This window comes from Aythya marila (genome assembly GCF_965140915.1).
Source record: "Aythya marila genome assembly, chromosome: 2".
NCBI classification, from domain to species: Eukaryota; Metazoa; Chordata; class Aves; order Anseriformes; family Anatidae; genus Aythya; species Aythya marila.
This window is the reverse complement of record NC_139043.1, coordinates 110,804,166-110,830,922: the sequence shown is the minus strand read 5'-3', so window position 1 is coordinate 110,830,922 and position 26,757 is coordinate 110,804,166. Positions and strand designations below refer to the sequence as shown.

General features: G+C 40.4%; 1 protein-coding gene across 4 annotated transcripts in view; it reads left to right on the top strand.

Moving 5' to 3' along the window:
• LOC309874480 (chloride channel protein C-like) overlaps nt 1-26,757 on the top strand; it is a 77,374-nt gene that overhangs the window by 19,939 nt on the left and 30,678 nt on the right. For 3 of the 4 annotated variants that reach the window (XM_082752692.1, XM_082752690.1, XM_082752693.1), the window contains 4 exons: nt 3,329-3,432; nt 3,927-4,098; nt 5,708-5,879; nt 22,495-22,661. In XM_082752692.1, coding sequence (XP_082608818.1) covers nt 3,329-3,432; nt 3,927-4,098; nt 5,708-5,879; nt 22,495-22,661 — 615 coding nt within the window. The remainder of the gene's footprint in view (nt 1-3,328; nt 3,433-3,926; nt 4,099-5,707; nt 5,880-22,494; nt 22,662-26,757) is intronic. The other variant, XM_082752691.1, reaches the window with a different exon arrangement.

The window sequence follows — 26,757 nt, the reverse complement described above, 5'->3', positions numbered from 1 at the left end:
CCATCCATACCAGAGACAAACCTGTCTTTAGGAGCAAAAATTAAATGTACAGGAAGTGGAAGCAGGGACACACGGCCTGGGAAAAGTACAGAGATGCTGTGTGGGTGTGCAGGGATGGCATCAGGAAAGTCAAGGCACAGATGGAACTGAGCTTGGCAAGGGACGCCAATAACAGGAAAGGATTCTATAGGAACATTGCTCAGAAAAGAAAAGCCAAGGAGAGTGTGCCCCCTCTGATGAATGAGAAGGGTGAACTTGTAACCACAGACATGGAGAAGGCTGAGGTACTCAACAACTTCATTACCTCAATCTTCACTGACTGTCAGGCTTCCCAAGTCTTTTGTTTCCCTGAACCTGTAGATGGAGGCTGGGGGAGCACAGTCCCACCCACTGTAAGTGAAGAGCAAGTTCAAGGCCACCTGATGAAGCTGAACAGGTACAAGTCTATGGGGCCTGATGACATGCATCCGAGGGTCCTGAAGGAGAAGCTAGTTGCCAAGCCTCTCTCCATCATATTTGAAAAGTCCTAGCAGTCAGGCAGGGTCCCTGGTGACTAGAAAAAGAGAAACATCACTCCCATTTTCAAAAATGATAGAAAAGAGGACCCAGGGAACTACAGACCAGTGAGCCTCACCTCTGTGCCTGGGAAGATAATGGAAAAGATCCTCCTGGAAGCAATGTTAAGGCACATGCAAAACAAAGAGTTGATCTGAGACAGCCAGCATGGCTTCACCAAGGGTAAATCAAGCCTGACCAATCTGGTGGCTTTCTATGATGGAGTTACTTCATCAGTTGACAAGGGAAGACTGACCGATGTCATCTACCTGGACTTGTGAAAGGCTTTTGACAGGGTTCCTTATAACATCCTGGTCTCCAGATTGGAGAGATACATATATGATAAGTGGACCATTCAGTGGATAAGGTGTTAGCTTGAAGGTCACACCCAGAGAGTGGTGATTGATGGGTTTATGTCCAAGTGGAGGCTGGTGATGAGTGGTGTACCTCAGGGGTCTGTCCTGGGACCAGTACTATTTAATATATTTATCAATGACATAGACAGTGGGATCAAGTGCATCCTCAGCAAACTTGCAGATGACACCAAGCTGAGTGGTGCAATTGATTCAACAGAAGGAAGGGGTACCATCCTAACGGATCTGGACAAGTTTGATAAGTGGGCCCATATGAACCTAATGAGGTTCAGCAAGTCCAAGTGCAGGATGCTACACTTGGGCTGGGGCATTCCCCGATATGAGCACAGTCTGGGAGACGAACTCACTGAGAGCAGCCCTGTGGAGAGGGACTTGGGGGTTGTGGTGGATGAAAAGCTCGACATGACCCATCAATATGTGCCTGCAGCCCAGAAAGTCAACTGTGTTCTGAGCTGCACCAACAGAGGAGAGGCCAGCAGGGTAGGAAGGTGATTGTGCCCCTTTGTTCTGATCTTGTGAGGCCCCTCTTGGAGTGCTGTGTCCAGGTCCGGGGCCTCCAACACAGGAAGGAGGTGGATCTGTTAGAGTAGGTCCAGAGGAGGGCCACAAAGGTGATCAAGGGGCTGGAGCACCTCTCCTACAAAGAAAGGCTGAGAGAACTGGGGGTGTTCAGCCTGGAGTATAGAAGGCTCCGGGGTGACCTCATTGCAGCCTTTCAGTACTTGAAGGGGACTTGTAAAACGACAGAGAGCAACTCTTTGCTCAATCAGATAATGACAAGAGAAGGGGGAATGGTTTTAAACTAAAAAAGGGAGATTAATATTATAGATTAGAAGGAAATTCTTCACTCAGAGGGTGGCAGAGTCACTGGAACAGGTTGCCCAGAGAAGCTGTGGATGCCACATCCCTGGAGGTGTTCAAGGTCAGGTTGGATGGGACTTTGAGCAATCTGATTTAGTGAGAGGTGTCCCTGCCTTTGGCAGGGAGTTGGAACTAGGTGATCTTTGAGGTCCTTTCCAACCCAAGCCATTCTATGATTCTATGATTTACTGATTTCAAACTGAAAGAGTCAGTGGTACAAAAGCCTGTGCAAAAAACAAATCCTGCACCTCTGTTCTCTGTTCTTTCTGCTCAACCATGTGTTTTAATTGTAAAAACTTTCTCCTGTTGTTTCTCTCTCTGCTATTTTGACATCACTGCAAATTTCAAGTTACCTCTGGGATGTGCTGGTTTTTGTGTATACTCCTTTACTGGTAGTAAAGACATTGTTTGTATGGAACTCGAGGTTTTGCTAGAAGTGGGTTACACAATCATTTGATTTCTCAAGCAGGATGGAGTAAATAAGTTTTTTTTTTTTTAATTGACCATTATGAATTTGGAATATATTCTCTGAGTGGTTGGATTAATGTAAAAGGCAAATACAAGATTGGGGAAGTATCTTGTGTTCCTCTGGTTGCCAATCTGGGGTCTGGAATAAATTTTCTTGTACTAGATATTGGCTGCATTTTAAGTTTCCCTTGTAGTTCTGAGCAGGGATCAGGTAGGTCAAATACCATAGATCTCTGGCTCCTTGTTCCAGGAACAGAGTTCATATTGTTACTGGACAATTGTTTAGGTTGTGGTGCTGTCCAAAACATGCTGGATATGTCCCAGACTCACAGAAGGAAGTCATACCTGCTTGGAGGACACAATTGCTCAAGATGACCAAGACTGAGAAAGCGTCCAGGAATGGATGTGCTGTACCAAAAGTCTGGTTATAGTCAGCATGATAACCGGCAGTCTGAGTTGCAAGTTTTCTGATGTTGAAATAACTGGTGCCAGTATTTACCAAGGGAGAGTTTTGAGAATGCACTGGACAAACATCTTTTAGGTGTGGTTTGGGTACAGCCTGCAGTGCTGTGGAAGACGGGAACCTCTGAGTCCTTCCTGATCTCTGTGGTGCTCTCCTGTACTAACCTGTCCATCTGCAGATGCAGTTGTGAGCTTGGGATGCTGTGCTTACCCACAGAAATGTTCATCAGGAGTGACAAAATTCTGGTCTGTTGATCCTGTTTTACAGTTACAATGGTACAAGGAGATCAAGGCCAGGCTGCACATTTTAAACCATTTTTTCCCCCCATTTTCCCAGTTTTAGGTAGTGCAATGTGATTCCTGGTTTTGGAAATTTTGGTTTTCAGCAGCTTTATGCAGAGGAACATGAGCATTAATAAACCAGGTTTATTAATTTAATGGAATAATTAATAAATTGTTCTAGTAAACTAGGTTTATTAGTGAATAAAACAACTTAATTGGGAGATGAAAGGGAAAGTAGGCTTTCTATGTAAAATGTATCCCTAACAGACACATGCTGTATGGTCAGTAAGTTAAGTTAGATTTTTTGTTTGTTTTTAATGTTTAAGCAGAAATCTGTTCAAGAGGGAAATTTCAGAATATGGTTGTTCACCAAGCACATCATGGATTGGTCCAGATGGAGTCAGATATTCTAATCGAACCTTCAATCAAGGTAAGGAAAGCTAAGTGATTGATACCAGAGAACAAACAACGTATGTAACCAGACATGATATCCAAATATATTTACTTGTAACATAGGTTTTCTTCGAAATAATGTAGTGCTCCCTTTGGAGGGGTGTGTCAGAACTAAATCCCATATTTGAGCTCAGGACACTTGGAAGTTTCTGAATTACCTCTGAAAAGGATGGGGAAAGAGCCTTACTAAAGTAGTATGGTTGCCATTCATTGGCTTAACTGATTGCTGTTTCTCCTTGTTTAGTTCAAGATTAATACCACACAGCAGACTGAAAAGAACAAATAATGTTCCTTGTTTTCCTGAAAATGCCTCAGATAACTTGTCACGTCAACTCAAACTAATTTTTGATTTCTATACTTTACTGACTTTTATCATGCTTAGGCGAATGAGGACTAATTCAGCATGGATCCTTTTGTAAAGGATCCTTTTGTTGTTTAATATCTCTCCACATCTCTTCCTCTGTGTTGCAGCTGCTGCGCTTCTAGTTGAAAATGGGAAGCAAGGGATCACATATCTTTTTAAACGTGGGACTCATGAGGAATTTGGATACGCATCCCTCTGCACTGCTTTGGCATTTTATTTCATCCTCTGCTGCTGGACTGCAGGTTCTGCTGTTGCCAGTGGCCTGGTTATTCCTATGCTGTAAGCTTTGCCCATTTTGGTTTGAGCTGTCTATACAAAAGGCCTGTGTTGAGTAGAAACAACCTGAGTGGTAAGATGAAAGGTTGGCAATAGCAAAGCTATAATTGCTCGGAGGAGATTGTATAGGTAGAACAGGATGGTTTGCTTGGAAAGAGAGGCTAAAATTGAGGAAACGAATGAAGAAAAATCATCTGAGAATAGCAGTAGAAGAATGATAGCCAAAACTGTGTACTTTCCAGCATAGATCATTTGAATCCTTTGGGGACCCAGCCTCGACTGCTGGCTCCATCTCTGTAACTGTAGAAATACCAGTTCAGATCCAGACTTTTCATCTGTTTCTTATGCACATAATAGCCTGAATCTTAATCTTGGACATCAACACCCTAGACTTTGGAGAAAACTGCTGTTAGGTCTTTTGTTGTAAGTTTTTAGAAAGCTGTTGTAGACTAGAGCAGAGTTCTTACTGTAATGTTAAGAGGTTCGATGTGCATACTTGAAGTGTTCAGTGAGCAAGGAGCCATGGCTGGAGGTTGGATATCAAGGAGGGTGGGTATCTGGCATGATGCAATTCAAATGCTGAAAAACACTCTGAAAAGAAACTCATGTTTCTTTGCCATACCCCTGAGTAGCCCCTCTCTTTTACCTCTTTTCTTCTCCAAGCTGATGTCTAAACCATTTTTTGATATGTAGTGATTGCTGAAGCATGGCATAGTTGGCTGTGTAGATACTGATAGTCAAGTCTTTCAGCCAGCTCCTGATAAGCTAGTTTTTGTAACCATTTTAGAACTGCATCTAACAATAGAATGAATCAACTGTGTGAATAAATGGGAGAGAAAAAAAAAAAAAAGAGGGAGAGTAAAAGTGCAAGATGAAGCTCCCCAAGTCAGCTAATATATATCACATATGTGCCTATATTATATGTAATAATAATTCACCATTCCTGGAAGGTGAATGTCTGTGCAAATGCAATTAATGGGCTGACACTTGGAAATGTATATTTAATTGCATGTGGAATTAAATGCTGTATCTCACCCCAGAAATTACATGTTCAACTGTGCTAAATTTTGGTTTTGTTCTTCAGTGTAGCACATGGTTAGTATGACGACTCCTGGGTTCTCTTCACAGTTTCATTCCTGCTTAGCTTTGGGCAGGTCATTAATACTTATTACTCCATTTCCCCATTTGTTATGTGGTTGTAATATTTTAATTGCCAGGTTTATGGGATGCACAAAGACTTAGTTTTAAGAAATTATATAAAGCTGGATCTCCAAAAGTGTTTCTTCTGTTTGTTTGTTTGTTTTGTGCGTACATCTGTAATCTGTATTTTTGACTGTATTCCTGTAAGATTTATTCTCATTTGGCTTTGAACAACATTAAGCAACACATGCACATAGTTCTTTTTCTTCAAATTATAGCAAATTTGGCAGTTTCCTGCTAGTGATTGGAACTAAATAATCATTCATAATAAGGAAGGAAGCTAGAGCTTTTTTTGGGAAAGGAGTTGTTACAGAAGTTCGTGATTAAATCTGGGACTAGCAAGTTACTAGAAGCACCTCTAGAAAACAGGATCACTGGCAAAAAGACTGCTCTTTTTTCTTCTCACATACAGGTACACAGGAGCTTTGTATGGCAGAATAATTGGTTTGATTCTTGTTTCCATTTTTGGTGTTCGAACTAATGAATATGGAGCATGGATTGATCCAGGTCTGTTTGCTGCCATTGGGGCTGCCTCCTTTTTCAGTGGAGTGTCAAGACTCACCATCTCCCTCACTGTTATAATGGTAAGTATGTTTTCAGGTGTTTGTGTGGCCGAGGTTGTGCTGAGCTTTTGCTGCTGCAGCTAAATGAACCACAGATGGTGTCCCACACACATTGGACCACAGAGAAATAAATGTTTGGCCTAGTTATTTCTAGCTCACCTGGAGAGGTTTTCCTTTCCTTTCCATTCTGTTCCATTCCTTTTAATTCCATTCTGTTTTCAAACATCTTTTGGTTAGAGAAATGATAACGGCTCCAGCAGTTTACAAACAAGGAAGCAGAATATACCATCTCTTCTTCTTCCAGATTACAAAAAATAGTAGACCACGCTTCCTGGCTTGTGAATTGACTTCTGTGAGGGGCTGAGGGCCTTGTGAAGTGTATCTTTTTATTTTGGGGATGAATATAGCCTTCTGGACAGTGAGAGAAGGATTTGCAGTAGTATAGGCAAGCGATGCAAAGGGAGGCTTCTCAGGTCTCTCTGGTAAATTTATGCCTTATAGATTTCAAATTTTTTGAGGTTCCCTTGCAACATGCTTCACATTCACATTTCCTTCCCTCCTCCTTTTGTAGCAGACCACTTTGAGTCTACACTGCAATACTTTCAAAGCAAACCTCTGCAAGTTAAAAGCTAAAGGAGGTGCAAAGAACGGCCTTATAATTAGAGAGGAGGTTCTTTGCACCTCCCTGATTGCAACACCTGGGGATGGTGAGTTGTAAGGTGCAGCTGAAATTCAGCTCAATCAACACAGAAGTGATTTTGAGGTCACAAGGGCAAGCTTTCACAATGTGGAAATTTCACCTCTGACTAAACCAAGTCTTGGCTGCCTCTGCCCAAAAAGATCTCATTAAAATCTTTGCAGATGTCGGAATTCACCCAGAGTGACCAAGTGGGGATTTTCTCTCCTAGTACACTGTTGCGCAGCATCTGATAAAACGACTGCTTATCGGCACTCACTCGGAGCTGGGGTCATTTTAGTGATAGGCTGTGTAAATTGTGTAGGAAGCATTTCTGTGAAGTTTTAACTTGAAAGGTGGTGTAAGTGCATAAAAACTTGTCTATTGTGAAAGAACAATTAGAATGATTATGGAAACACTCCTCCTTCAGTGTCCTTGTGATATTTTAGCACTTGCTTAGCCTTAAAGAACAAATGTACTCTGTTATTTTTGCTTATGCTATTGCTATTAGGCATCTTTTTTAAGATCCGAATGATTTGTTGGCCAGCTACAACGTCTGTAAGACTTAAAGTGTGGAAAGATGATGCCTGAACAATAGGTGTAAGTTTCTGAGAGCTCCAATTGCCACTAACTGTAATGTGTCTTCCAAAGTAGAAGAAATTTTACCCTGAATTTTCTTGCAATGACTCAATAAATCTTAATTGAAGCATTGTTTATAAAACATTAAGTTAGGGTCTTGCTGCAGATATAGGTCCTCAGGGGCAAAAGCAGCTGACTGACATCTTCCTTAGCTTTGTGCCCATGAGGCTGTGCTTCATTGCAGGGAACTGAGGAGTGAATGTGTGCCAGAACACTTGCTGGTCTTGGATGACAGAACCACATTTAATTCAGCTCTAGTAGAGAGGAAAAAACCTGTTTTATTTGCTTCAATTTCTCCCTGCCTTCCCAATTACCTGCACTTTTTTTTTTTTCTTTTTTTTGTCTAAGTTCCCTGAGCATGCATGTACAGCACGTGCAAAACAATAGCTGGAAACTGTTAAGAGAGCTGTACAAAAATCAGTTGAAAAGGCACTAGAAAAATGATTAGGATTGCATTGCAATGTGTTCTGAATTCCCCTAGGTGTCATGTTATAACTCTTCTGTGCCTCTTTCTGCACAGGGAGATTGTGTTTCAATTCATGTTCATCCAAGATAAATAGCTGCATTGCTTGAGGAAATATTAATTTTTGAGGAGAAAAAAGGTCTTGGACACGACAATGCAAAAACATAATTAAAAGGTTGTGCCCTCAAACCATAAAATGCACATATTTTTCCTATATTGTCTGATGGGTTCAAAAAGAATTGAGAATGTTTGCTTTGGCTTTTCACGCGGCCTTCCATTTGGAAACAGTTATGAGTGTGGGACTTGCAGTGAACAGGTTTGTAAAATGCTTTCTTTTTTTCTCATGGCAGACCCCACAGGCATCTGCCCACCTCTTCTTTCTTGGCTGCCTTTTTCTACCCCCCATGCTGACACTCAACTCTCATCCTCCTCAGTTCTTTGTGGCAAACAGGAGATGTGGTGACATTTTCCTTGGCGAGCACGCAGACCAGCCTTATGATGTGCCTTCCTGCAGCCTTCTGTCTCTTGTGTCTGTGTTTTGTGTCCTGAGCTTGGTGGCTTTAGATATAGGAAGAGAAATAGCATCTTCCTACAAGGTGTGCTTTGTGTCCAGGACGTTGTATTTTTACCTCTCAATCATGCTGCCTTGAAAAGACATTACACTGGCTTGAAGAGAAAGGACGGTACTGGGCCAGCCTAGAATTAGTAATGGTTATACTCCTATGGACAAGCTGTTCAGCAGCCAGCCTCAGAAAGAGGCTTGATTTATACTGATTTGGGTCCTTTGACCTATGAGTTGTCTTCCTTTTTGTTCACACATGAAGGAAAGTAGCCTTGATTCTCTCCATTTTCCTGCCAGTTCTGTTCAAACAGAATTAAAGCAATATATCAGTTTATTGGTCTGATTTATTTCTCAAGATCTCTACTGATGGATATGGGGAATGTGATAAATTGTGAAAAGGTTAAGACTCAAAAACCTCCTCTGAGTGTGAAACACTGAAATATCAGTCTTTCAACAGATGTAGAATAAAAGAGAAAACAGCATGTTCCTTAGGATTTGGATGGGGAAATGCCATGTCTTTGTATAAGCCAGAGGAAAATGTACATAGCGGATTAAATTGCCTAAGGTCCTTCCTTCTCTAGCTAATGGCAGGTGTGGCTGCTGTGAACGAGTGGCTGGTGCTAACGAGCAGTATCTTGCTACTGAAATAAAATGACCATCTGATGGTGGGTCTGAGAATTATGAAAGGTTAATGGCAGAACTAACAAGCTGTATGCAAAGTCAGCTTGCATACAGCTCATTCATAAAGCAGTATGGAAGGATCAGGGATGAAGGTTATTTGTGCTCTCTGATGCTTACCTCAGGACAGGCACAGTGGTGGAGCATGGTACATATTAATCTACGTTACTGTATGTCCTATAGCTTGGAATTTTCATATTTTTTATAGGTTTTTCATCAAGAAACTAAAATTAACTTTTCTTTTTTTCTTTTTTTTTTTTTTTTTTTTTTCATAATTTGGATGCATCAGTTGTAACATATAGTTCTGACGTGCTTCACAGCAGGGATACAGGTCATCTTGGATAAGTGCAATGTAATAGCTGCATCAGCAGGTAGAAGCAATTAAACCCTAACCTCTTTGCTCTCTCTGAATTTCTTCAGTACTTCTAATTCAGACAAAATGTGCTTACCTCAAATTATAGGCAGGATATATTACTTCAAATTCTGTGGTGAGGCTTCTCACTTCCCCTGAGAGAGCAACTCTTAAGTCCTCTCAAGAGAAGTTTAAGTAGAGCATCAGCCATGGGCACTTACTGTAGGTATGAGAGGCACACCTTGTTTTGCAGGTATGATGTAACCTGTAGCTCAATGTTATCCAACTATTTAGAGGAAAGTTATAGGATGAGCAGAATGGTGATATAAGATGTTAGAAAAGTAAGCATAGGACTTTTAAAACACATGTAAAATCTGCCTGGTGCCCAGGTTTTCACAAGACAGCTGTGTTGCCCTGTGGTTAAAGGATACAAGCTTGGCTTCTCTATGTTGTTGCTAGAGAGGGACCATCAGGGGCCAAAAGTTGTCATCAGTTTAATTTTTCTTCTCCTAAGTGAGGCCTGAGCTAATGGGTGAGAGCTCTATTTTACAGGTAAAGGTGGGTAACTTCTACGTTAGCTGGGCAAGGAAATTGTGGTATATATTACACTTGGATTAAATGTAAATGCTACTATATGTACATTCTGGGATTTCTTCTTACCTAATGGGATACAAGAAAAAGTCAGAATAGCCATACCTTTTGACATGCTGTCAGCAGTTGGACTGTGCTATTTTCCACCTCAGCTTCCCCCTTTTAAGTCCAGGAGAGCCATGCATTGGATTATTAGTGGCTGTGTCTGGGGCTCAGTTGCCCTGCCCATGGCAGGGGGTTTGGAACTAGGGGATCTTTAAGTCCCTTCCAAACCAAACCATTCTGTGATCCTACAGATCCAGCTACTCTGCTGGTACTACCCCTTGCTCCTCCTCATGCAAAACACTAGTGCTTTTTTGCCTTCTGCAGCCTCCACCTCTGTTCAGATGGGGGCCATTCCCACTACCTGGACCTCCTGCTTCTTTGTCAGAAGGGACCTTCCTTGTCCCTTCTGCTTCTTGAGCTGGGAGCAGAGATCAGAGTGAGCTCACAGAACGTGCAGCAGCGAAACAGTGCTCTCATCTGGGTGCTCTTTGTCATCCTCTGTTTTGTGAGTGCCCTGGGTCTGTTGTGCTGGCAACAAGGAGAGCCTGCAAAGGGAGTTGGATGTTACTCAAGGAGGTGCTCCTGCAGAAGTGCCAAGTGTCTTCAGTGCAGACTGTGCCTTATGTGAGACCTGTTCACTTGCTTGTAGGTTTCTTAGCATCTTGCTCTAGTAAGAAAAGGGGACAGTAGGAATACGGTTTGAACAAGCTGACTTCAAGTCACCCTTAATTCCCAACTACAGAGCATGTGCTTTTCTGTAATGAACTTGTCATTACTGTAATGTAATGTGTTTCCCTTAGTTCGTATTTTTTTTTTTTTAATTACTAAGTGCACAAAATGAGTGCTGTTTCAAAGCTGGGCTTACTTACAGGAGCCCTGCGTTCTTCCTGAGTGGAGCTGTGGCACTGTCATGCTGTGGAGTGGACTTCAGGAAATGGAGGGTTTTAAATTTCAGTCTGTGACAGCTCTTCAGGGCAGGTCCTGAACAGCAGGACAAATAGAACACAAATAACTACAGGAAATGCATGATATTTTGCAAGATGACAGATTAAAGGATTTAATAAACCTTCTGGTCTTAAAACAAACCATTCTTGATTTCATCACATACAATGTGGTGTAGCACCTAGTTGAAGAAAAGGGGGCTCCCTTCCAAACTCATAGTGCCGTCCGAAGTGCCATCTTTTTGTTGGTGAAGATTGTCATTCACTAAGGTGTGAGGAGAAAACTTTTCTGAACACCGAGGGTGCTTTTGGTCTACCAGCAAGCAGGAGAACAGACTAATTTGAAATACATGAATTTCTTGTTCAAGTGAAAAATCTTATGGTAAAACACAGCAAAAGTTTCTTCAATACCTAGCTCTGTGGTGGGAGTGACTATAAACATTGAAGTCTGCAGTAGGTTGCTTTTTCAGCATCACCCTGTTTAGAATGATCACAAAAAAAAAAAAAATAAAATCCCTTCTACTCTATTTTTGACTGAAAATTAGGATTTCAGATTCGTTTCACAAAAACCTTGAATTTTTCATCAAAAAGCTGGACACCTGAGGAACAAAGATAAAGCAAAAGCTATTTGAAATATCTTGCCATGAGCTTTGTTGTTTCATGTTATCATTTCTCTGTAAGAGATGAAATATTTCCCATGAAACACCAAAGAGACTTCCTTAGCATGTTCTAGGAAGGAGGGGGCAATGCACAGTGCATCATGAAAGATGCAGTTGAATCTGAGAGGCCAGCCTATATCCAATTTTAAAATTCTCATGAGACACCACAATAGCATTCCAAACCAAAGCTTTTTGGATTTTAACCTAAGAAATACTGCTCTATAGGGATGATAAACAATTTGTCAAGTCACGGGAACGTTCCATAAAAAATGTGTGCTTGTAGGGAAAAACAGAACAACCCCCTTTTTTTTCTGGATGATAGCCTTGTGAACTCAGCCCAAGAAAGTCAGAACAAGTCCCCTCTGATTCATTCATTCATCATCCGTAAAGAAGAACTTCAACCATGGGACAGTGGTTAGTCTGTGTGTAATTCACAAGTTAGAAGAGAATCCAGCTTCATCTCTCATATAGCTGCTTCAGCTTTGGCACCAGGTTCTTATCAGTAAAATAAATAGATATGCCTGAATTATACATGGATTCAATTGGCATTGAACTTTTAGAAAGTTCAGTTGTGCATCTGAAATATTGAAATGGAGACTGCATTTCTGCTTTAAATACACACATTGGAAACGAGGTTGTAATGTGAGAAGATAACATTTTTATATAGTCATTTTTCTGGCTCTAACTTACAGTAGCTTTAAAGGTATTTTATAAATAAAGCGATCTAGTGTATTACAACATAGAATTGTACATATGGGATGTGTAATACAAACCTTAATGAAAGTTCATGAGAATGTAATGTGCAGAAGTTATTTTTAATTCACATTATCTTATCTGTTTTCAATTTTTTTTCAAATTACAGAATGCAATTGGGCTGTCTTATGTGTTATTTCTTTGCCAAATTTAATTTGTTTCCAAATTTCCAAATTAAAGGCATTTTTTCTGTTACACTGTCAAGAAAAGCATCTGAAACCATTAAGTTCTGTTATATTTTTAACTTAAAAACCTTCAGAATATTGCCAATAGTATTTTTTCCAAACTTTGTGAAAATGATTTATCTCTGGGACAAAAGCTACCTCTTTTTTTTTTTTTTTTTTCTTTTTCTTTCTCTAGCCTGAGGGGTTTATTATCATCTTAAATTAAAAACCCCATGTAACCGGCTGCTCTAATGAATAGGGGCTTGGGGCCAGAAATCCCTGTTTGATTCTTGGACCCAGCTGAAACAGGAGCAAGTGATTATACAGCCCAGCAGCTGCTCTGCTGAGCAAGGTCTGTCGGTGGGAAGGAGACGCCTACTGTTGGTCTTCAGAGAGGCAGATCCCAAAGGAGAACTGTGTCCTCCTCCCCTCTGCCCAGATGGGCAGGATGTGTTTTGTTCTTGCAGTTTCAACATTTTGCCTGTTTTCTTGTTTGTTTGTTTTTCAAGAGGAATAAGACTGGGTGTGGGACACAAATGATGGTGGCAGTGAGTACTGGTAAAGGTGTGTGGCTGTTGTAAGCAATACTGAGTGGAGGCAGGCACAGAGGGGAAGCTGTGAAAGCGTGTGGAAAAGGAGAAGCACAAAACAGAAGCAGAAATAGTAGCCACTGGGACATTCCTAAAGGTAGCTATTCTCTCATTTTGAAGTATGAAAGAGTGATAATGAAAGAACTCTTGAGTGCTTAAGGATGTGTCTGAATCCAGCCTGTAGAGCCAGACCTGAGCTGCTTTCTGGCGTCTCTAAAAGAAACAGAAAATCACCCAGACTGTCAGGTTGTGGTCCACTGGTGGCTTCTGTAGCCTCTGGTGCAACTTCCAAAATGGTTTTAAGAGGAAGAAGTTGCATGGCAGTAGAGAGAGTGGGTGGTGGAGTTGTCTGTTGCTTCAGGTCATATATCATGAAGAGCGACCTCAGGCTACTCTGGTTATACCACTCCCACCTTATGTTCTTCCTTACCCTGACCCTTGTTCAAGAAAAGAGAATTTATTTGAAAGTCTAAAGTTGTATTTTTCCCTTTCTCCTTTTTGTCTAGCAGGGTGTATGCAGTACTGGAGAGGGAACAGACAAAGAGACAGGAAAGAACTGACTATAAGAAATGAATACCTCCTTTGGCAGCACAGACCCTGGGAGACCTCTGGTCGTGCCTCCCTCTGACTTGCTCAAGACATGAAAGGGACATTGGACTCCTGGGGCAACCACAGCCCCAGAAAATGATATGGAACATGTGGCTGGCTATGAGGAGAGCCATTTCTGTGAGGGAGTAATGACGGCTCCAGGAAACAAATCACGTTGGCATCTGTCCTGTGACATAGGTGTAGATGAGACAAGATTGTCATGCTTACTTTAGAATGGGTACATACTTAGGTGCTTTCCTTACCAGGAAGCTTTTTTTTTTTTTTTTTTTCCTCTGCTGGTCAATATGATGTGCTCCCTCTACAGTGAGGTTCAAATTCTTCTCTCCTCTACACCAACACAGCCTTATAAATGCTTAAAAACAGTTCAGTACAATCACTCCAGCAAGGTTACTTAACATCAAACTTAGTTTTGGTCAGGGCCATCCACATAGCTAGATCCTTCATTTTAATTCCCTACAAGAGTGCCACATGGTTGATTTTTCCACCTTGTTTTCTTGGGAAAAGAAAAATCTTTTGGAAAAGTGGAGATAAATGTAGTTTTTCAGATTGTTCATATAATATTTCCTTCAAAGCAGGCAAAGGAAATGCCTAATTATCTGGAAACTCAGTTGGCAGGTTCTTCCCAGAGCTAGACTGTTCAATGCATCAGCCTGTCACAGTTAAATACTTTAGGGCTCACTTAACGTTTTTGATTACACCTGAGATGGTTCACAGAAGCTGTTTTGACAAGGCCTAATTTTCTGTTACTAAGCTGTCTGATTTTTTTTTTTTTTTAATGAAGAGTTTAAATCCTAGTCAAAACAATTTCTCAGAATCTCCAAGCCTATAGTTATTCGTAACAGGGTAAGCATTGGCTATGCTTATTCTACCTGTCAGAAGGAGCCCAGTGAGTCTGAATGGTGAGTTTAAAGGTGTTTCCTAATCTGACAGTAAGCGGTCACCTCTTAACAAGGAAGGGGAGATGTACAGTATTGTACAGTATAGTATTGTACTGATCCTAGTTCTGTTCATTTTAAACACAAAAAATTAAACCCAACTGTTTATATATTTGAGTAACAATACATAACCAACAAGCTATTGCATACATTAAGTCCTATTATTTTCTATTGAACGTATTCCAAGCACTGTGTATTTTTCAGCAGTAGCCTGTCTGGAAAATAAGTGAAACTACTCTCACAGAGAAGGGGATGGAGAACCACTTCAGGACTTCAGATTTTGTAATGTACTTCTTTAAAAAACTAGAGGCTCAGTGAATGATCACCTATGGTAGATTTGGAAACAGCAAGCTTTTGTAAATTTTCTGCTGTTATTTAAGGTCTAATCTCCTCCTGCTGTTAAAGCTGAAATGAAGTTCACAGCCTGTGGCATACAGCATTTATCAAACAGTGAGGAAGATCCACAGAGACCTCGTAAATCCTTTGTCCAGTCTTCATCTGACCACAGTCACGGGGCTTCTTCTTCAGCCTTTTCTAGACCTTGGGAGCTGGGGCCATGAGAGTTATGGCACTCAGGAGTTGTTGGTTTTAGCACTACTTAAACATAACAGAGATTCACTGCAGTTCTCTTTATTATTTCACAAAAATGCTCATGAATAATAATTCAAGGAATTCTGCTATATGGTGGGTTAAAAAAGTACAAGGTTGTTTAAATAGGTTATTATACAGTACAGTGCTTGTTTTGATTAGATTTAATATGTGAGCTTGCTGTATGCTAAGGCATATTCAGCAGGACACATACAAAACAATGCTGTACTTGTTAATGAAAAGTTCACTTGACACAACATGCACCGGTGCTGTCTTCCTGGGACATGGATTTAGAGCTTTGAAAGATCCTTTCAGGGTCTTTCTTTGGTGTCTACTATACACCCAAGATAAAGAGACAGATTAAAAAAAAATCACAGGTAGATATCTTTCCAGGGGATCTTGGCAAGAGTTGCTGGTATCACCTATAGTATTTCCTATATCACTGCATCCCTTGCTGCAGCCTGTCAAAACAGGTGTATTTATAGGCCTTGAGGGACTGAAACAAGAAATCAAACATTTCCACTTTGCATAGCATCTTCTGTCCAAATTCCCAAGGACTGAGACTCAAAGGATTTTGATACGTTTCCAGTGATTACTTAGCTTTTCTGGGTATTTCTAAGTTTTCTTTAGTAATCTCCTACTGCTGTGCTTGGTCTTGGAATTAGGAAAAGTTGTTCTCTCCATAAACAAGGAAGTAATCAACAAAATACTAGTTGGCTTCAGAAAAAATCATGCAAGTATTAAAATACACATCAGAGAAAAATGAGGCTTGATCTCACTGAACATTATGAATTAAAGTGAATTAAAAAGCAGCGGATGAGTGTGATTAATTAGGACTATTTTGCTTAAAGAGAAAAAAATATGCACCCCGTGCTAAGACATTTTTTTGTGCTCTGCCTTGGCAGTAATTAAGCTCTAGGGTGCTAGAAGCTGCCTACTTGTTGTAATGGCCTGGAATAGTTAACAGAGTTACGAATACAAGCAAGAATCCTGCTAATTGTGCAATTCTACTGGCACTGGGGATTTGGCAGGAAGTCCTTACAGTGAACCTACCCTGGGTGTGTCGTCCTTTGTAGAGCATGATGCACAGCTTCGTGTGCCTGAGGCTGCAAGAAATAATCATTTTCAGCAGCAAGGAACTTGAATGCATAATTTCTCAGGGCTAACAGGACTTTTAAAGAGATTTATGTTTACTGTATTGCAGCATCCCACTTCTCCAAAAATTTCCAGCAGTGATGGTGCTGAGTGATAAGGTGATACAGTAAAGTGAATTGAGTTAATGGATGTAGTCCTAGAACGATAAAGGATTTCTTTAAAGGTGAAGTGCACGGGAAAGGAAGATTTTACACTTAGTTTCAAAAGGAGAGATTAATGGAAGTTCAGGGAGGGAGTATTCAGCTGGATCAATACTGAGGAAGGTGCCTCTTTTGGCATAATCCCAGATGGAAATAGTGGACAATGATAACAACATTGCAATTCATAACATTTTTATGACATGATTAAGTGGGAATTAAAGTGACTCAAGTGTTCAACACACAGGTTACTAAGGGCCAGCAGTTCATAATCCAGAAACTAAAGAAATTGAAATGCAGAGCTGCATTGTTTATCAAATGGCTGTCATAATACAAATATCTTAATCCTGGGAGACGTTGTTTCCATAAACTCCTATTCTCCAGAAAGCTGCTTGAACAACTCCTCTACTGCTGTGAACAGGGAATTGTTAACTCCTCCCCTTCTTCATGTCAAGCCATCAGTTTACAACCTTGTTGGCATTTGCTCCTGAGCAAGAAAAAAACGATGAAAAGTTTTCTGCTGGCTACAAATGCTCTACTCTTTGGAAATGTTCTGTTGACTGCAAATGATGTTTTTCTTGGTGTGTTGAATCAATAGTAGCAAAAAATTAAAATGGGAGTAGTTCTGATTGCATCTGGTTGCATCCTGGGGAAATGTCTACTCTTCCACAAAATCTGGTCACCTGGGCAATCATGCCCAGGAATGGTGTTTTGTGCTAGCTACAGCCATAAACTTCAAAACCATTGGATTTGGTTTATAGGACCAGGGTTTCATGTCCCTTCCCACGCCTCCTCTTTTTTTTACTCACTCTCAGACATGTTGTCTTCTCCAGCAGCTGCTTGTTTTTTCCCAAATATTTTCCAAATTCAAGGGCTTTCAGTTAGGTGTGTATAAGTTTGTGAAGAATGACAAAATATTTCTTTTGGAGAGTTTGCTTCTACCCGGGCTGATTGTCATTATATCATGGGAAGGAAGTAGATTTTTTTCCTTCATTTGTTCAGTTTTTCAGGTAGCTTTTCTGTTTAAACACATTTTAATTCATTTTGCAGTCATACTATTTTTTTCTTCTTTTTGTCATTGTAGACTGCAAATAGCAAGACAGATCTCTTGCTAATTTTTTTTTTTTTTTCGTAGAAGAAAGAAAATTGGGTTGCACTGTGTAGCTGGCTAGTGATATTTCTTTTACATTATTGGAAATACCAAGGGTTCATGGAATATTTACTGTATCAGCAGCCTTGCTTCTAATGAGGTTCTTTGGCCTCTGTTCTCTGAGCTGGAGTAAAATGTTTGAAACACATTAACTACCATTTGATTGAAAAGTGTGTGTGTGGGGGGGAGGGTTTTTAACAGTGAGCTTTAAGTAAACTGCATCTTTTTGAATTTCCTGGGCAGCTGCCTTTCTCTCTTTGATGTACTGTGCCTGGTGATGCTGTTAATGAAATGCATAATTATGTGTTATATAATAAAACAGAGCTAACATGAAGGTGGCTAACAGACTATAATGATGTGGAGGCCTGAGAAACTCAGGACCGTGGGGGTTGTTGAAAAGTGCCTCCGGTGACAAAGAAGATATTTAAAGAGCTTTGAATAACAGTGCTAATAAATTAATTGTGGTCTGTGTGCATGTGTGTGCAAATGATATATTTCAATATTTTGTATATAGAGAGAATATTGAAAAAAATAGGTGCAATTTACTAGGCTGCTGATGTATGAAGTGTCAGCGCCGACTGCTTCCAGCGTCTATTAGCGCTGCTGGCTTTGCATAGATGGGTGCCCTAGGCAAAGAAATTTTTGGCACAGCCTGCTATACCCGGAAGATCAAAAGGAAAAAAAAAAATCTGGCAATATACACAGAGAGTAAATTGCATCCTAAAAAGCAGCCCCTAAAATGCAGTCTTGGAATGAATGTCAATAAATGAAACATCACTTTTAATTGCTGAAGAATTATTGGTGTTTGGTGGCTGCCCCAACTTTCCCCCTTCCTTTCTCTATTTTTGTCACCTTTATTTTCTCTTTCCCTCTAATACTCTGTATAACTTGTTCCCTTCTTAGATTTTTTAGGAACTGGTTTGAACAGATAACTATTTTTAGTGGAGAGGCTGCATCATCTTCCAGCCCTGGACCACATGGGTTCCTAATTTTGCTGGGCCATGGCTGGGCTTGCTTGGTGGCAGCGCTGTGCTTACTGGGGCCTGTCTGCAGGCAGAATTAGCTTGCAGGGAGCTCCAGTGTGAATTTACAATGTGCTGGTTACTTGGCACTAATTCCCTGGGTGGGTGCTTCTAGTACCTACTGAGAGTGCTTTTGTGCGAGTTAGCTCTCAGAGTGCTTTTGTGTGAGTTAGGCTTGCTCCTTTTTGAAGGTGAAGTATGTTGTTTTTCACTTAAGGTGTGCCAAGAGTACCCGAATGGGCAGTTAGTGCAGAGTAGCTAATATGCAGTAAATTCACACCCAGGCTCTCTGCGTGCTGACTTCCTCGTACAGACGAGTCCCGAGGCTCTGCACTTTGTCTCTCTCAGCAGGGAGCAGATGGCCCTTCTCTAAACAGGGAGACTACTAATAAAGCCTTATGAAGTGCACATATATGCGTGTGTGGGTTTGTGTGCGTCCTTATGTTTGTATAAGATAACTTGAATCTATCGTGTTTCTTGGATTAATTTGTGCTTCCTTGATTTTCATCAAGATACCCTAAGGAGAACTTTGCTGCTGCATTACCGGCATCCTTGGCATTAATGGCTTTAGCTTCTAGCTACAAGGTTTTGACAGATTTTGTTTAATTCTTCATTTTCCTTCGCTGCTGAGTGGCATACTTCTACTGTGTGAGTGACTGCGCTTTTGTGAGCAAATCTTTATTTATTGCAATTCCCTTCCCCAGCATTTCTAATTTGATCTCTGGAGTATATTCTTGTATTTTGTATGCTTTTATTGTTAATAAATGCTATTCTACGACTTGAAAACTCCCAGTAAGAAGGAAATAAGGTTTTCTCTAGGTCTCTAAATACTTGGATGTGGAATCAAATCCATCTTTTATAAAAACGTTGCTTTAGACTAGCATCACAAATAACTTGATCTATAATTAGTGTATACAGATTCATCTTAGCTTAAGCTCATGTGATGGGTTACACTTTCATGCAAAGTTTTCTTGACATTTTAGAAATGATTTTATCTGTTCTTTGTGCTCATGCTTCAAATGTATAGTTGATCTCTAAGTCATCTGCAGACTTGCTTTAAAGTGTTGCTTTAGTATTACCTATGTCCAAGAAAATTTCATATCACAAAAACTGACTCTCCTGTTCCCATCTGTAGTGAGAGTTCAGGACAACTGTAGCTGCTCTGTTTTGGCCAAAGTTTCAATTTACTTACATATAGAAGATATTGCTCAAAATGCTTTTAACATGTCTTTCTTTAATGACCTCAGCCATGATAGCCTGCCAAAGATAAACAGCATTTCTGCTTGGCAGGCATTAACTCTTGGAGGAAGTTTTGTCTGACACTGAACCCAGAGGCACTTGCTCTGAGTGTTTGCTTTGCTGTGTTCTAGAGAAGAGCCATCCTCACAGATCCCAGCACTCAGGAGGGCTGCAGTGCTGAGGAAAATCAGCACCAGCCACAGAATTTCTCAATAGCAGATGTAAAATGTTGCTGAATATTTGAGAGAATAAAAGAAGAGGGTGCGGGCCAGGCCAGCTTGACTGTTCCCACTAGAGGATGGGAGGGTAGAAAGAAAGGATAAAATGGGATAAAGAGCAAGGAGGGGAGCCTGGAAAGCCAGCTTTCTGGTTCTTGCTGTTCTGGAGGTAGTCAGGTTTGCTGCTTCTGGGATGAGCAAGCAATGATAAGGCTCTCATGGAACCAGGCACACTCTTGTGCTCTCTACAAAGTTGGCAATAATGTCCACTTGTTCCTTCCCATAGTCTGCCTGCATTTGCCCTTTCCTTGGGCTGGCCTTCCTGGTAACCTCTTCTTTTGTCCTTTCTGGAAGATGTCTCATTTGCTGGATGCTTAGCTTCCTGTGGCTAGAAGAAAGGAGGAGCACATGGCTTGAGTACTCAAGTCTGTAGTCAGTTCTTGTCCATGCCCAGGGGGTTTCCACTGATTTTTGGAACAGTAGTAATGATATCCACACAACTTAATGAATGCTTTCTCCCTGTAGTCTGGGGGAGATTACTTCTTTGCAGGTTAAAGCAATCACTTGAGAATGTTTTCAGAGCACAAAGAGTTTTTAAAGTTAGAGTTTTAGAGTGCTTTTATAGCTTTTTAGAGTGCTTTTATATTAATTTTTAATGCTTGTATTATTCCAGAAGAGTTCCCCATAGCAAGATACTTTAAAAATAACCTTAAAAGGAATCCACAATAAAGGAGTCTCCATCTGTGTGAATGAGTTGTGGCAGATACGCTGAAGCAATTCTTAAAATCCCACAGTTGCTGTTTTCCTTTCAACTGACATGTTCCTGGTGTTTTTAAATAAAACAGTTGAACACTAGGTTTAAAAAGACATTCAAAGAATGCTGTGCTGTTATTAGAAATCCTTAGCTATGTCCAAGCAGAAAGGACAGTTGCATGACCCTGTCGTGCATGGCTGAACGTGCCACGAGTCCCTTGTTGGCATATACCCTAAATCATCCCCAATGTTATCATTCTGAACCCAGAACTGAGACGGCACAAGGGAGAAAGTATAAAGCCTGGATAGAAGTGCTACAGCTTATCAGGCAGAAATGTGTTTATTGGCATTCGTTGAATGTGGATGCTTGGAGTACTTAACAATCTCTAGCTAATGAGCTCTATTAAATGGCAGTGTGCTGCAATTCACTTTGTCTGAATTGGAGAGAAATTTCTGGGCAAAAGCCTCTTAGTGTTAGGAGGGAAGTTTGCATATTTTATTCCAGGATAATTTTTAATGAATAATCTTTTTTTTTTTTTTTTTTTTTTTAAGGTGCAATAATAGGGGAAATAATGGGAAGGAGACAGCAGTTTTAATAATAATAAAACAGTATTAAACGACCATAAAGGGAATATTTCTGTGCAGCCATTTTCACCAAGAAAAATATTTGACCTAGTTGTGAGTTGGGCTTAGACAGATTAAGTACATTCACATGACTTCATGCACAGTGATTCACTCCGAATCCTTTGTTCAATGGTGGTTGTATTGGTGTGCTTCATGAAGTCACTGCCACCGTAGCTGTTAAATATCTGCAGGATATGTGAACTCAGACTACCTTTGCATTGCAGTGTGCTAACTATATTGTGGCTGTGTCCATCTGTGGAGGCAAAACTAAATAATCAAAGGGGGATATAGTATTAAAATATGTTAAATACTTTCCCACTCTCCTGACCATACCCTGTAGAGAGAAAATGCAAGTGTACTCAGGTAAGATACTTTAGGTACCATAGCCTGTGTATGCACTCTGTTTCCCTACAGCAGGTGTTGTTGTAGAAAGATTGATAGATTTATGATCGCAGGGAAAGGGATGCCTGCACCATGCCTTGTACTGCTGAATGCTGTTCAACATGGTAACTGTGTGATGTTCCTGCTGCTTGATCTCCTGGGCTTGACTTCTGCTGAAAGCTTCTTGTTCCCTTTTCTGGCATCTTTCAAGATGATGTTTGTACAAGGAGCTTGTTCTGTCTCGAAGCAGCAGTATGGGAAAACAATTTTATATCTCCTGAGCTCAGCAAGAAAGAAAAATATTTGGATTTGTTTGCATTTTTTAATATTTGTCACAATGCCAAGCTATTTAAAACAATCTGGCTACTCTTTCTCTACTTACCCTGCTTTGATACTGCAAAATTATCACAAGCCACCTGAAATATGGGAATCAGATGTGAGTTTTAATGCCAGTGCAGTGCTTCAAGATGATAGGAACGGGAGGGGGAGCTGTCACTGCATCAGCCAAGGCTTTTTGGTGGAAGTGTTGATTGATTACCTATCCCTGGGAAGGAGAGGGAGTGCTCTTTACTGTTAACTGAGGCAAGGTGACTGAATTGCTTCCTGCTCCCATGTGAAAGAAGTAGGTAGTCCTTTGCAACCCATGCTATTGTCTCTAGCTGTCAGAAAGAAGGAAAAAAAAAGGAAGTCCTTTGTTCTCTCTTCTCCTTAGGTAGAGATCACAAATGATGTCCAGTCCTTGCTGCTGATAATGCTGGCTGTCATGGTGGCCAAGATGGTTGGTGATTTTTTTAACGCGTCCCTGTACAGTTCCCTCCTGAGGCTGAAATGCATTCCCTACTTGGATGTGGAACCTTTTGTTCATCACGGGAAAAAATGGTGAGGTCTCTTTTGTTGCTGATCTGTAAGTTTTCTGTGTCGTGTTCTGCACTGATAATGTGTGGGTCCTCCGTGCTGTGGAGCTTGGAAGGACAAAGGGCTAAAATGTGACCCTGATCCTGATTGTGGACCTCATAGGGCAATACATGTATTCTATATGAACAATGGATATTCCCTTTCTCTTATTTTATGGTAGGATCTGAATTACCACTTTCACCAGAGCCCCGAGAGCACTAAGTACTCTATAATGCCTAAACTGTCTAGTTAGATGCTGTTTATTAGAGCAAGTGGTCCAATAGAGAATCTAGTAGAGGTTTTCAGAGAGTTGCAACTGTTTCTTGTGAACAGATGCCATAGAGCAGAGGAACAGCAACAGTTTGTAGAATCCCTCATGGTGAAGTTTGCCTTATCTAATTTGTGGATGACTGGACTAGGATTCCTGCGTATTCAGTACATTTTCAGGCAGAGTCCTGCCATCCAAGGATAGCAATTTGAGGCAGGTTGGATGAATGGTCTTCTGGAAGTGCCTCCACTGACTTAGACTGAATGAATAGCCTGGAAAAAAATACATTTTATTAGGTCAAATGAGATTAACCCTATTTGTCCTGTATATGAGCCAGTATCTGAAATTTCAGTCTGCTGATGAACATTTATAATCAGTAATTGAACCATTTATAATCAGTAATAAGAACCATTTTCTCTTCTAAATGTAGGTTCTGGGTCTACAGTTACTTGTAGGTAGTGAGAACTGTACTGTTGTCTTTTACAGAATAATGCAGAAATGCTTTTTCTTTAAGGTATTCTGTAGGAATGAAATAGGTAACGTGGTGAAAAAATAGAAGGAAAATTGAATTTATTTACTTACCACAGGAAGACTTAAAGGATATTTGGGTAGTATATGTCCATGACCAAAGCTAATTGTAGGACATTTTTGCTGTCATTTCTCACGGTACTGGGGTTTACTAGAAAATATCATATTTTCAAACAACCCTTCAGAAGAATAAAAACTTGTTCTATCCACACTTTATAACTTTCTTCTAAATATAGCTATATCTGAAAGTTTTTAGCAGGCACATTGAATATTGGTTGTACTCTAACTGTATTTGACATGAGGGAGAAAAAGCCAGCAATGTAGTAGGAGGAAATGAAAACAATCTGTGATATTAGGGATGACTTCTATATGTAACATGGCAGACAAAACAGAGGGGAAGAAGTCATTAAGTTCCCTTTGGTGTTCCAGTTATATGACAAGTCCATGAAAAGAATTGTAGCTATTTTCCTGGTTCAGAGTGAGGTCCCATTCCCTTGAAGGACAAATCTATCTATCAATCTATACATATATCTATATAAGAATAATCTAATTTCCCTCCCACTCCTTTCCCTTTACTCTCTAGGAACATTAAAGGAAGTTCCTGGCTGATGTGGTCACAGAATATACTGATACTCTAAAATAACAACAAAAAAATAGTATCACAACTTGGTAAAGCTTTATAGATGGTCACCTTCCAGACTGCTATTTTTAATCTAAATCTTCTTAAACTGTCTGGATAGGCTATGGCATCGACCCATTGCTTGGTCTCTCTGGCACACTTCTTGGATGCTCTGTTACCTTATTATCTCCTCAAAGAAATGGAGTTTTACCATTCAGTCACTTCAGACCTCCAGAATTTGGACCAATCCTTTGATCTGTTTTATAGTTTAGGCATCCCCAAATCTTAAATACTGACTCAAGGCAATTCTGGATTAATAATGCATCTCTTGATGTCATGTCATAATTTAAACAAATTATGATATTTTGCACACAGTCTTTGTAAGCATTCTAAAAGCAAGCTCCTGTTATAACCTAGCTATAAAAATACTCAGATTAAGATGACTGTCAAAAAAAAAAAAAAAAAAAAAAAAAGCTGGTTTACATGTTTGCATGCCTCTGTTTCCACATTACTTCTGAGCATCCCTGAAACTTGACTCAAAGTTCTACAGAAAGGTGGCAGGCCATGCCTTTTCTTTTCATGATTTTTCCATGCAGATCAAATTTTCTCATTTGTTTTCTCTTTTTTTTTTTTTTTTTTTTTTTTTCCTCTGACTGGTCCTGCAGCTAACAAGACGCTGTGGAAGCTTGCCTATCTTATTCCCTAGACTTCTATTGCAGGGCGACTACCCTGACTATCTCAGGCTCTGCTGTTTTCAAGTTCCATGTATTTGCTGCACTTTGAAGGTATTTTTATTCTTCACATATCATTCAGATATCATTTTGCACAGATTGTCTTCTTTCTCTGGCAGTAACAACTTGGCAGAGAGTTTGCAATCACAGTATTCCTGCTCTGGCAAAGCAGAGGTGACACAGTTACACATGGGGCAGGTTCTGCATCACCATTCCTCGATTAACTATTCTGTGAGAACACAAAATGTATAAATTGTGCACTTCTGGATTCCCCAAATCATAACAGGGAATGAGATCAGCTGTGTTGGAACTGGTAGCTAACATGTATTTATAAACAGGTGATAAATTGTATTTGTGTATGCAGAATGAAAGGCTTGGATAACTAACAGCTTGCTTAAGAAACATATAAATGCCACATAAATTGGGATGCTTCTTCGACTGAAAGTGAAAAGCCTTTGGAAACAATGTCTAGTTGGTATCAGGGAGGAAAAATGTGAAATTCAAGAGAACATATATTTTTAGGCACCCCGCACTCTTACTGTATGAGAGAAAGTACGGATCTTCTCTTTTCTATTTCTTGATAGGTGTTAAGGATGAAAAGATCTGTATTAGATCAGTAGTTCATTCCTCTTCCTGGGCTGGATAACATCTCCAGGCACAAGATTTCTTGGGCACTTAAATGAGAAGGGAAAAACAGCTTTTAATTGATCAAGGGACGTCAAGGCCCAGATCCACAAAATAATTTAACTCCTAACTCCTGTGGAAATAAGTGGGTATATTAAGAAGCTAAATTATGTACTTGCTTACTTTGAAGACAACTCTGTAAACAGTGTTATAAGTGAGACTGGTGGAAGCAAGAGCTTGATCTTCTGTGGTTTTCCACTACCTAACTCCTCCTTAGGCACTGGCATCTCTGGATGCCTTTCTTCCTACAGAGCAGACAGGCTTGAGGTTTGTTTTCTTAATACTTCATTGATCTGTTATATTCCATGCCCTGGCTGATAAGGCTCCAACCACAGCTGTGTCTAGTACATGGCTGCTATAGTGCACCATGATTTCTAGCTATGTCTCACACCACCGTAAACACCCCTCTTATAAAATCTGGTTCACTGGAACACTCGGAGCTGCTGGCTGCCAGGGAATGTTCTTTAATGAGGGTAAGGAGTACTTGAACACATCTACGTCTTGCCAACTCTTCCTGCTTTTTATAAGCTACTATACACTTCAGAGAGAAAATATCTTAGAGGCTACATTTTAATGGGACAAGTTTACTTAAGAGCTGAGTGGAGCTGGTGCCAGTAGTTCTGTTTTGTTCTAGCTTAATATTAGCCTTGTCAAAGTTCTTATAGCGTCTCCTGGGTGTTTCTGTATTGCATACCATATAAAGCTGTTTTTAGGAGCCAAGAATTTTAGCTGGAATATATATTATAGTGGTCTCATTATATATTTTTTTAAAGTGTATCAGAGGTGGCCCTATATTAAAGATCCACGGAACAAGGGTGATTTTTTTTTCCTTTCTCCTTGCTGGTTTTCCCTTAGCCCACACTGCAGACGTTGGATCCAGATTTTGAGCCAACCCAAGTTGGAGGGTTATTTGGGATCCAAGGTCCTGGTTTGGCCTGTTATAAAAATTGGGGTAATTAGTGAACTTTTTAGATGAGGCTTTGGATTTTGAAAATCACCAGACTCAGGGGGTATGTTTGTGGTTTGGGCCTAGGCTAGCAACTACTACACTAAGAGTTTCCTTGCTCATCTTGCTGACAAAAGTGTTCATTCAGGGCCAATTTACCAGGATGCACGTGGTGCATCCCATCTCGCCTCTTTGAAAAGTCAGCGTGTCTCATGGCTGCTTAGCACTTTCATCCTGAGAGGCATCATTAGGGGGTGGACTTGGCAACGTCTTCGCATCAGAGGGCACCCAGCCCATCTTTTGTA